The 12,248-nt window shown below is 46.8% G+C and overlaps 1 protein-coding gene across 9 annotated transcripts in view; it reads left to right on the top strand.

Moving 5' to 3' along the window:
• MSH4 (mutS homolog 4) overlaps positions 1-12,248 on the top strand; it is a 344,804-nt gene that overhangs the window by 229,644 nt on the left and 102,912 nt on the right. For 8 of the 9 annotated variants that reach the window (XR_010186549.1, XM_063939055.1, XM_063939053.1 and 5 more), the window contains exons 13-14: positions 726-829; positions 8,158-8,282. Coding sequence is in view for 8 of the 9 variants with exons in the window: in XM_063939055.1 (XP_063795125.1) it covers positions 726-829; positions 8,158-8,282 (229 nt within the window). In the remaining variant the exon portion in view is untranslated. The remainder of the gene's footprint in view (positions 1-725; positions 830-8,157; positions 8,283-12,248) is intronic. The other variant, XM_063939054.1, reaches the window with a different exon arrangement.

Genomic DNA, 12,248 nt, shown 5'->3' with positions numbered 1-12,248 from the left:
AGCATCCACTTAGGACGTCAGAGAAAATAAGAATTTACTCACCGGTAATTCTATTTCTCGTAGTCCGTAGTGGATGCTGGGCGCCCATCCCAAGTGTGGATTGTCTGCAATACTTGTATGTAGTTATTGTTTAACTAAAGGGTTATTGTTGAGCCATCTGTTGAGAGGCTCAGTTGTTCTCATACTGTTAACTGGGTATTGTATCACGAGTTATACGGTGTGATTGGTGTGGCTGGTATGAGTCTTACCCGGGATTCAAAATCCTTCCTTATTGTGTCAGCTCTTCCGGGCACAGTATCCTAACTGAAGTCTGGAGGAGGGTCATAGTGGGAGGAGCCAGTGCACACCAGTAGTCTAAAGCTTTCTTTTAGTTGTGCCCAGTCTCCTGCGGAGCCGCTATTCCCCATGGTCCTAACGGAGTCCCAGCATCCACTACGGACTACGAGAAATAGAATTACCGGTGAGTAAATTCTTATTTTTGTTACATTTCCCATAAGGAAATAAAAAATGATTAAATAAATGAATAAACTGCGAGAGCTTTCAATGCCATTTCTCTTGATTTCTTTTTTATGTTACTGGGGTATGTGGTATTATTGGGAGCAGATATGTAAATGTTATTTCTGAAATAGGCGACTATTGGCATGCTAAGACTTGTAGTTCGTTAACAGTGGAACCGATTGTTTAGTTATAACTAGTTGCTGTCTTGGATTTTGTTTTCCCCCCAGGTGACGAGAGTGAAAAACACTTATAGCTTTACAACAGTGGACTTAATGAAAATGAACGAGAGGTGTGACGAATCTCTCCGAGAAATCTACCACGTGTCTTATCTGTAAGATTGCTCTGTCTCTCATCTCTCTTTTGTTCACTCTTAGGGGGTCATTCAGACCTGATCACTAGGCAGCGGTTTCCTACAGACTGCGATCAGGTCTGAACTGCTTATGCGTAAGCACTGCAATGCGCAGGCGCGTCGGTCCGCTGCTGCGGGATGGTGCGAAAAAGCGAGCGCACGGGCGATCCGCAAGGAGATTGACAGGAAGAGGGCATTTGTGGGTGGCAACTGACCATTTTCAGGGAGTGGTTGGATAAACGCAAGTGTTTGCAGGGTGGTTGTCTGACATCAGTTCCGGGCCCTGACAGGCTGAAGTGATCGCAGCGGCTGAGTAAGTCCTGGGCTGAGCAGACACTGCACAAAATCAGTTTGTGCAGCTCTGCTACACATGCGTCCGCACACTTGCACAGCTAAAATACACTCCCCTGTAGGCTGTGACTATCTGATTGCAGCTGTGCAAAAATCGCTGCCCAGCGATCAGGTCTGAATTAGGTCCTTAGTGTCACTGTTTTGGGGACTAAGGGCCCGATTCAGCATAGAATGGATCTATAATGCGGTCGCATGCCGAAGGCCTTCTGCAGTGTGCGTACGTGCAGAAGTCGCACTGCGCATGCGCTCACAGTGAGATGCGGTGACATCTCACATATGCGAACGCCTCTGCCTTACTGACAGGCAGAGGTGTTCGCGGGGACGGGAGGGGGCGTCAACGCGGAGTTTAGCGGGCAGCGTTGTGGCATTGGGGGTGCTTATTATATATATATATTTATTTATTTATTTCTCATACGTCCTAGAGGATGCTGGGGTCCACCAGTACCATGGGGTATAGACGGTGCCGCAGGAGCCATGGGCACTTTAAGACTTTTCTAGAGTGTGAACTGGCTCCTCCCTATATGCCCCTCCTCCAGACCTCAGTTTAGAAAATGTGCCCAGGCACACTGGTTGCACTTCAGTGGAGCTCTACTGAGTTTCACTGAAAGACTTTATGTAAGGTTTTTTATTTTCAGGGAGACTGCTGGCAACAACTTCCTAAAGAGTTTCACGGCTCTGCTTCTTGCTGACAGGACACCATTAGCTCCTGAAGGGTACTGAACACTAGCTGCGGCTATGCGCTCACTCCCACAGCACGCCGTCACCCCCCTAACAGAACCAGAAGTCAGAAGACGCGTGAGCATAATACCGGAGATCTGCCAGAGGGACCTCTGGTCATCATGACGGCTAAAGGTACCGCGCAGCGAGCGGGAATGCTGCGCGGACATGCTATCCCAACACAGGCACACCACGGTGCAGGGCGCGCGGGGGGGGGGGGTGTCGGGGCTTTGGGCAGCATAAAAACCTACTCTGAACTGGCAAAAAGTAGTATATTATGCTGTGGCACAATCCTACACCCCCGCCAGTATAAAAAAATACCTCATAATTTCTGAGGGGAAACGCGCCATTGCAGGGGGTGGGGTTTCCTCCTCAGTCAGCCAGCACACTGCTCAGCGCCATTTTCTCCAGTACATGCTGCAGGGGAAGAAACGCTGGTCCTCCTCCACTTCTGAACCAAGTATCAGGGTGTAATAAGGGGGGGCACAGTGTAATTGGGTGTTGTTTTTGTCAAATTGACAGTATAAAAGCGCTACAGGTCGCTGTGCACATTTTATATACACAGGGATTTTGGTCATTAGCGCTGAGTTGTGAACTGGCAAATCTTTCTGTGTCCTTCTGACAGATTTTACTGTGGGTCTGTCCCCTATAAGCCCCGGAGTGTCTGTGGTGTGTTTGTGCACGTGTGTGATATGTCTGAGGCAGGGAGCTCTTCCCCTGAGGGAGCCATTTTAGGGACACAGAGTTGTAATGTGGTGGCGCTGCTGGCACACCATGGGGTCGATTCAATTCGGCAACTTATGAATAGCGCCGGGAATTAGCTCCCGACGCTATTCAATTCAGCTGCTAGTTACCCGCAATTGTCGGGAATTCTTCTCTCATCCCCGGGGAATGAGAGAAGAAACCCGACAAAAGTGCTGCCTCGCGGCCGGCGCAAGGCTGATTCTGTCGGGAATCAGCCTCGCGCCGGGGAGTTAAGTCGGAGAATGCCCGTTCTCCCGACAATTCAACCTGTTTAGTCGGCGAGAACGGGCCATCGCCGACTTAACTGGAGCTGAATTGAATAGCGTCGGGAGCTAATTCCCGGCGCTATTCATAAGTTGCCGAATTGAATCGACCCCCATGAGCCTGAATGGGTGAAAGAATTACGTGATAGTGTGAATCATATCAGTAAGAGATTGGATAAGTCTGAGTCTCATGCAGAAATCTGGAGAAAATCAGTGGAAGATGTGATTTTTAGTACTTCTGCCTTTTCATCCACAGGGTACCCCTCTGGGTCACATAAAAGATCATTTGCACATGTAGTACAAACTGATACCGACACGGACTCCGACTCCTGTGTCGACACTAGTGATTCCAGGGGAATAGATCCAAAGTTAGCAAAAAACATTCAATACATGATTATTGCTATAAAGGAGGTGTTAGACGTTGCAGAGCCCCCTCCTTTACCACAGGAGAAGGCTTACTTTTATAAAGAAAAGAAAATTGACGTAACTTTCCTTCCATCTCATGAGCTGAACACACTCTTTGAGGGAGTTTGGGCTAACCCTGAAAAGAAATTTCAGATTCCCAAAAGGATTCAGGTAGCTTACCCTTTCCCTGCAGAAGACAGGAAAAGATGGGAGTCACCTCCTGTCTTATACCCCTTTCAGACCAAAAATGCAGGGTCTTACCCGGGAATACGGTCCCGGGATCATGCAGGGACATTCCCGGGTAAGACGCCTTGCATACCACAGTCAGAAGCCCGGCATATTGCCGGGTTGCTGACTTCAGCGGTGACGCGGCAGGGGCGGCGCTAGAGATTACATGATCTCCAAGCGCCGCCTATACAAAGAGAGTGAACGGGAGCCGGGGCGCATTGACCCGGCTCCCGTTCACACCGCACAATGAGCCGGGTTGAACGCGGGTTCAACCCTGCTCAAGAGCAGGGTTGAAATACCGGGTCACTGGACCCGGTATTTCAGCCCGGTACCCTTTCATACCGCACATGAACATGGGTTATGCGCGTTCATGTGCCAATAATCCGTGTTCAGAGGTGCTGGTGTGAAAGGGGTATTAGACAGTGCCCTGTCAAGGTTAACTAAGAAGGTGATTCTCCCTGCGCCTGGGATGTCTTCACTTAAGGAGCCAGCAGACCGCAAGTTGGAGACTACGTTGAAATCTATTTATGTAGCCAATGGTACACTACTCAGGCCCACCATTGCCTGTGCGTGGGTGAGTAGTGCTATTGAAAAGTGGTCAGAAAACCTGTCCTCTGATATTGACACAATAGATGGTGACAAGATACTCCTAAAGTTAGGTCATGTCAAGGACGCTGCTGCATATATACTGGAAGCCATGAAAGATATTGGTCTCTTGGGATCGAGAGCCGCTACCATGGCGATCTCAGCACGAAGGGCGTTGTGGATTCGCCAATAGAATGCTGACGCAGATTCCAAAAGGAATATGGAGGCTCTCCCGTACAAGGGCGAGGCCCTGTTTGGAGATGGGCTGGATGCCTTGGTTCCTGCGGCTACCGCAGGTAAGTCGACATTCTTGCCCAATGCTCCTGCGCCGGCTAAAAAGACACATCATTCTCAGATGCAGTCCTTTCGGCCTAATAAGTACAAAAAGGCCAAAGGTTCCCCTTTCTTTGCAGGTAAAGGAAGGGGAAAAGGAAAAAAGTCCACAGCGTCTACCGGATCACAGGAGCAGAAGTCAACCTCTGCTTCTGCCAAATCTTCAGCATGACGCTGGGGCTCCGTTGCGGGAGTCCGCTCAGGTGGGGGCACGTCTGAGACTCTTCAGTCAGATTTGGGTTCAGTCTGGCCTGGACCCGTGGATTTTACAAATAGTTTCCCACGGGTACAAACTGGAGTTTCAGGACATTCCCCCATGACGATTTTTCAAATCGGCCTTACCAGCTTCTAACCCAGACAGGGATGTAGTAGCAGCAGCAATACAAAAATTGTGTCAGGATCAAGTCATTGTTCTGGTTCCCCTGTTACAACAAGGGCAGGGGTTTTATTCAAGCCTAATTCTAAACCTGAAGACTCTGAATCTCTACCTGCAAAGGTTCAAGTTCAAGATGGAATCTCTGAGGGCAGTGATTTCCAGTCTGGAGGAAGGGGATTTCATGGTGTCAGTGGACATAAAAGATGCCTACTTACATGTTCCCATTTATCCTCCACATCAAGCTTATCTGTTCGCAGTACAGGATTGCCATTACCAGTTCCAGACGTTGCCGTTCAGACTCTCCACGGCACCGAGAGTTTTCACCAAGGTGATGGTGGAGATGATGGTCCTCCTTCGACAGAAGGGAGTCAATATAATTCCTTACCTGGACGATCTCCTGATAAAAGCGAGGTCCAGGGAACGGTTGGTGCAGAACATTGCACTCTCCCTGACAGTACTTCAACAACACGGTTGGATCATATATTTTCCAAAGTCACAGTTAGAACCCACGACAAGATTGTCCTTTTTGGGGATGATACTGGACACAGAAGTACAGAGAGTATTTCTTCCAGAGGAAAAGTCTCTGCAAATCCAGAGAATGGTCAAACAGATTCTGAAACCAACAAGAGTGTCGATTCATCAATGCATTTGGTTGTTGGGGAAGATGGTAGCGGCCTACGAGGCCGTTTCCATGCCAGTGCGTTTCAGTGGGACCTGTTGGACAAGTGGTCAGGTTCCCATCTACACATGCATCAGAGGATAATCCTGTCATCCAAAGCCAGAATTTCGCTCCTGTGGTGGCTACACAGTTCTCACCTACTAGAGGGACGCATGTTCGGGATTCAGGACTGGGTCCTAGTAACCACGGATGCAAGTATCCGAGGTTGGGGAACAGTCACCCGAGGGGAAAGCTTCCAAGGAAGATGGTCAAGTCAAGAAACTTGTCTTCACATAAATGTTCTGGAGTTGAGAGCCATTTACAACGGGCTTCTACAAGCGGTGCATCTTCTACAAGATCAACCCATACAGATCCAGTCGGACAATGTAACAGCAGTCACGTACATAAAGCGTCAGGGTGGAATGAAAAGCAGAGCAGCAATGGCAGAGGTGACAAAGATCCTCCTCTGGGCAGAAAGACATGCAAGAGCTCTGTCGGCAATTTTCATTCCGGGAGTGGACAACTGGGAAGCAGACTTCCTCAGCAGACACGGTCTCCATCCAGGAGAATGGGGCCTCCACCAAGAAGTCTTCGCAGAGGTGACAAATGTTTGGGGAGTTCCTCAAGTAGACATGATGGCATCTCGTCTCAACAAGAAGCTTCAGAGATATTGTTCCAGGTCGAGAGACCCTCAAGCAATAGCAGTGGATGCACTAGTGACCCAGTGGGTGTTTCGGTCAGTGTATGTCTTCCCTCCACTTCCACTCATACCAAAAGTACTCAAGATCATAAGAAGAACAAGGGTTCGAGCGATCCTCATTGTCCCAGACTGGCCAAGGAGGGCTTGGTATCCAGATCTTCAGGAGTTGCTCATAGAAGATCCTCGGCCTCTTCCTCTTCGCGAGGACCTGCTGCAGCAGGGGCCGTGCGTGTATCAAGACTTACCGCGGCTACTTTTGACGACATGGCTGTTGAGCGCCGGATCCTAGCCCGAAAGGGTATTCCCAAAGAAGTCATTCCCACTCTTATTCAGGCCAGGAAAGGAGTAATGTCTACACATTACCACCGTATTTGGAGAAAATATGTGTCTTGGTGTGAAACCAAGAAGGCTCCAACAGAAGAGTTTCAGTTGGGACGTTTTCTCCATTTTCTCCAGTCGGGTGTGGATGTGGGCCTACGATTGGGTTCAATCAAGGTCCAGATTTCGGCCTTTTCTGTTTTCTTTCAGAAACAATTGGCCTCCCTTCCAGAAGTTCAGACGTTCGTGAAAGGGGTTCTGCACATCCAACCTCCATTTGTGCCTCCGGTGGCACCATGGGATCTTAACGTGGTGTTGCAGTTCTTTCAATTGGATTGGTTTGAACCTCTCCAGGAGATAAAATTTAAATTTCTCACTTGGAAAGTGGTCATGCTATTGGCCTTGACATCCGCAAGGAGGGTGTCTGAGTTGGGGGCCTTGTCTCACAAGAGCATTACCTGATCTTCCATGAAGATAGGGCTGAACTAAGAACTCGTCAGCAATTTCTTCCAAAGGTGGTTTCTTCTTTCCATATAAACCAACCTATCGTGGTGCCAGTGGCTACTGACACCTTCGCGACGTCAAAGTCTCTGGATGTTGTCAGAGCTTTGAAAATTTATGTTGCAAGAACAACTCGGATAAGGAAAATAGAGGCTCTGTTTGTCCTGTATGCTCCCAACAAGATTGGGTGTCCTGCTTCTAAGCAGACTATCGCACGCTGGATCAGAGGGACGATTCAGCACGCTCATTCCACGGCAGGATTGCCGGTACCGAATTCGGTGAATGCCCACTCCACTAAGAAGGTGGGTTCATCTTGGGCGGCTGCCCGGGGGGTCTCGGCATTGCAACTTTGCCGAGCAGCTACGTAGTCAGGGGCAAACACCTTTGCTAAGTTCTACAAGTTTGACACCTTGTCCGATGAGGACCTCAAGTTTGGTCAATCGGTGCTGCAGGGTCATCCGCACTCTCCCGCCCGTACTGGAGCTTTGGTATAACCCCATGGTACTGAAGTGGACCTCAGCATCCTCTAGGACGTATGAGAAAACAGGATTTTAATACCTACCGGTAAATCCTGTTCTCCTAGTCCGTAGAGGATGCTGGGCACCCGGCCCAGTGCGTTCTTTACCTGCAGTAGTTATTTTGTTATTGTTTTACATAGGTGTTGTGTTATAATTATTTTCAACATGTTGCTGATATAAGTTATGCCCGTTGGCATGTGTTTTGTTGAATGCCATGTTGTGCGGCATGGTTGAAGTGTGAGCTGGTATGAATCTCACCTTTATCTTTAAAGTAAATCCTTTCCTCGAAATGTCCGTCTCCCTGGGCACAGTTTCCTATACTGAGGTCTGGAGGAGGGGCATAGAGGGAGGAGCCAGTTCACACTCTAGAAAAGTCTTAAAGTGCCCATGGCTCCTGCGGAACCGTCTATACCCCATGGTACTGAAGTGGACCCCAGCATCCTCTACGGACTAGGAGAAAAGGATTTACCGGTAGGTATTAAAATCTTGTTTTTGTCCTCAGGGTTATTCACACAAGTATCTTTCCTCAGAGTTACCCATTAGGGAGGCTGCGGGAGATGACTATGACTATGAGATCAGAGGATATGAGACTTTTCACTATATGTATTTTCAGGATGGTGTGCAAGCTTCTGGGCGAGATCTATGAACACATCCATTGCCTGTATAAGTTATCAGACACGGTCTCCATGCTGGACATGCTGCTGTCGTTTGCCAACGTCTGCACCCTGTCTGACTACGGTAAGCGCTGGTTCCCATCCTAGGGCTACGAGCTGATAGTGCTGGAGGTTCTGCACTCGGCTGGCAGTCTTGACTCCTAAGCAGAGACATATTAACTTAACATGTTCTGTTTATACAGTGAAGACAGATGGCTGGCTGATGTTTAGAAGCATATGACAAAAAATATATTCGTATTACTCTATTTTTTTATGCCAATTTTTCTTGTAGATTACAGTACAGTCAAACGGTATGCATATATAATATATATATATATATATAAATAACAAAAAACTTGTGATACTGGGACACACAGCACAGTATACTATTGGTACAAAACCATTGAGTGCTTCTACTGAATCTGATTCCCTGAGTACCACATACTGATTTTTAAGATTGATCAGGTTGAGAATTATATGAATCTCCAGTTGGTTCCGATTCCATAATCACCACACCTTTATCCTTCCTGATTGGCAGGCAATATTGGCTATATGCTCATAGTGGATGATCCACTTTTTACCGATGTTAGTATCCCAGAGAAAACAAATCCACTGATTTTTGAGGCTAATTACTCAAATAAGATATACCCCTGATGAAGTCTCTGTAAGAGACGAAACGCGTGATGTGACCTCCAACCTACAATCTTTGAAGTAGGAGCTCGCAAAATGAATATTTGTACATCTGCTCTTATGTGGACCACCACTGGATGTTAATGGTGGATGAAATGTTTTATGGACAATTATATCATCATAGTATCAGATGAATTTTTATAAATTTTTATAAATTTTGTGTTTTGGAACATAGTGTTTGTTTTTCTAAACAAGATTCTATTTGACATTGGGTCATTCTATCACACAAATAGGGGTGTTATAACCGCCCCAAGGCGCCAATTACACTACTACACGTCAGAAGGGGCTACGCCCCGTTAACCCCTGCTGGCCTTTGAACATACGCAGGCCGGTACATAACAGAATCAGAAACGCAGGGCAGTATAGAGGGCATACAGAAATGGTGTCCGGTTGAGAAAAGATAGAGAGGCGTGGGGGGGGGGGGGAATGGAATGTACAGAAACGCTGTGCGATCGGTAAAGGATAGGGAGAGTCAGGGTGGTAGGGAGAGGATAAAGAGAGGAAAGGTGTTAGAGAGAAAATACCGTTGCAAGAGGCTACGACCCGTTAACCCCTGCACGGAATTCAGCTGTGCTATAATTGTTATTATATGGAGTATTACCTGAAATTTTTTTTATGCCAGTGGGTAAATATTGCAAGGGGGAAGGGCGTGCGATTGTCAAGGGGGCGTAGCCCTTTGTGAGGGCATGCAGAGTGGCCGCAGGGCACAATGAATAACATAGTGTAGTATATACTGCTAGTGTCTGCATCATGAAGTACCAGATGACTAACAGCAATGCACTGTAGATAAGACACCAAAGTGCTGTGGCCACAGGTAGCAGAGCCGCTTATACACACAATACCCACAGGTAGCAGAGGCACTTATACACACAGTGCCCACAGGTAGCAGAGGCGCTTATACACACAATGGGCACAGGTAGCAGAGCCGCTTATACACACAATGGCCACTGGTAGCAGTGTCATTTATACACACAATGGCCACAGTTAGCAGAGCCGTGTATACACTAGAGATGAGCGGGTTCGGTTTCTCTGAAACCGAACCCGCACGAACTTCATGTTTTTTTCACGGGTCCGAGCAGACTCGGATCCTCCCGCCTTGCTCGGTTAACCCGAGCGCGCCCGAACGTCATCATGACGCTGTCGGATTCTCGCGAGACTCGGATTCTATATAAGGAGCCGCGCGTCGCCGCCATTTTCACACGTGCATTGAGATTGATAGGGAGAGGACGTGGCTGGCGTCCTCTCCATTAGAAATTAGATTAGAAGAGAGAGAGAGATTGTGCAGAGTCAGACAGAGTTTACCACAGTGACCAGTGCAGTTGTTGTTAGTTAACTTTTATTTATTTTAATATAATATATCCGTTCTCTGCTATATCCGTTCTCTGCCTGAAAAAAAACGATACACAGCAGCAGCCAGTCACACAGTGTGACTCAGTCTGTGTGCACTCAGCTCAGCCCAGTGTGCTGCACATCAATGTATAAAAGGCAAAGCTTATAATAATTGTGGGGGAGACTGGGGAGCACTGCAGGTTGTTATAGCAGGAGCCCCCAGGAGTACATAATATTATATTAATTTAAAATTAAACAGTGCACACTTTTGCTGCAGGAGTGCCACTGCCAGTGTGACTAGTGGTGACCAGTGCCTGACCACCAGTATAGTAGTATATTGTTGTATGTATTGTATACTATCTCTTTATCAACCAGTCTATATTAGCAGCAGACACAGTACAGTGCGGTAGTTCACGGCTGTGGCTACCTCTGTGTCGGCAGTCGGAACTCGGCAGGCAGTCCGTCCATCCATAATTGTATTACAATATATACCACCTAACCGTGGTATTTTTTTTTCTTTCTTTATACCGTCGTCATAGTGTCATACTAGTTGTTACGAGTATACTACTATCTCTTTATCAACCAGTGTACAGTGCGGTAGTTCACGGCTGTGGCTACCTCTGTGTCGGCAGTCGGCAGGCAGTCCGTCCATCCATAATTGTATTATTATTATAATATATACCACCTAACCGTGGTTTTTTTTTCATTCTTTATACCGTCATAGTGTCATACTAGTTGTTACGAGTATACTACTATCTCTTTATCAACCAGTGTACAGTGCGGTAGTTCACGGCTGTGGCTACCTCTGTGTCGGCAGTCGGCAGGCAGTCCGTCCATCCATAATTGTATTATTATTATAATATATACCACCTAACCGTGGTTTTTTTTTCATTCTTTATACCGTCGTCATAGTGTCATACTAGTTGTTACGAGTATACTACTATCTCTTTATCAACCAGTGTACAGTGCGGTAGTTCACGGCTGTGGCTACCTCTGTGTCGGCAGTCGGCAGGCAGTCCGTCCATCCATAATTGTATTATTATTATAATATATACCACCTAACCGTGGTTTTTTTTTCATTCTTTATACCGTCGTCATAGTGTCATACTAGTTGTTACGAGTATACTACTATCTCTTTATCAACCAGTGTACAGTGCGGTAGTTCACGGCTGTGGCTACCTCTGTGTCGGCAGTCGGCAGGCAGTCCGTCCATCCATAATTGTATTATTATTATAATATATACCACCTAACTGTGGTATTTTTTTTTCTTTCTTTATACCGTCGTCATAGTGTCATACTAGTTGTTACGAGTATACTACTATCTCTTTATCAACCAGTGTACAGTGCGGTAGTTCACGGCTGTGGCTACCTCTGTGTCGGCAGTCGGCAGGCAGTCCGTCCATCCATAATTGTATTATTATTATAATATATACCACCTAACCGTGGTTTTTTTTTCATTCTTTATACCGTCGTCATAGTGTCATACTAGTTGTTACGAGTATACTACTATCTCTTTATCAACCAGTGTACAGTGCGGTAGTTCACGGCTGTGGCTACCTCTGTGTCGGCAGTCGGCAGGCAGTCCGTCCATCCATAATTGTATTATTATTACAATATATACCACCTAACCGTGGTTTTTTTTTCATTCTTTATACCGTCGTCATAGTGTCATACTAGTTGTTACGAGTATACTACTATCTCTTTATCAACCAGTGTACAGTGCGGTAGTTCACGGCTGTGGCTACCTCTGTGTCGGCAGTCGGCAGGCAGTCCGTCCATCCATAATTGTATTATTATTATAATATATACCACCTAACTGTGGTATTTTTTTTTCTTTCTTTATACCGTCGTCATAGTGTCATACTAGTTGTTACGAGTATACTACTATCTCTTTATCAACCAGTGTACAGTGCGGTAGTTCACGGCTGTGGCTACCTCTGTGTCGGCAGTCGGCAGGCAGTCCGTCCATCCATAATTGTATTATTATTATAATATATACCACCTAACCGTGGTTTTTTTTTCATTCTTTATA

Source organism: Pseudophryne corroboree, chromosome 9, assembly GCF_028390025.1.
Source record: "Pseudophryne corroboree isolate aPseCor3 chromosome 9, aPseCor3.hap2, whole genome shotgun sequence".
In the NCBI taxonomy this organism is placed as follows: domain Eukaryota; kingdom Metazoa; phylum Chordata; class Amphibia; order Anura; family Myobatrachidae; genus Pseudophryne; species Pseudophryne corroboree.
The sequence above is the reverse complement of the archived record's forward strand: the minus strand, read 5'-3'. Positions and strand labels throughout refer to the sequence as shown.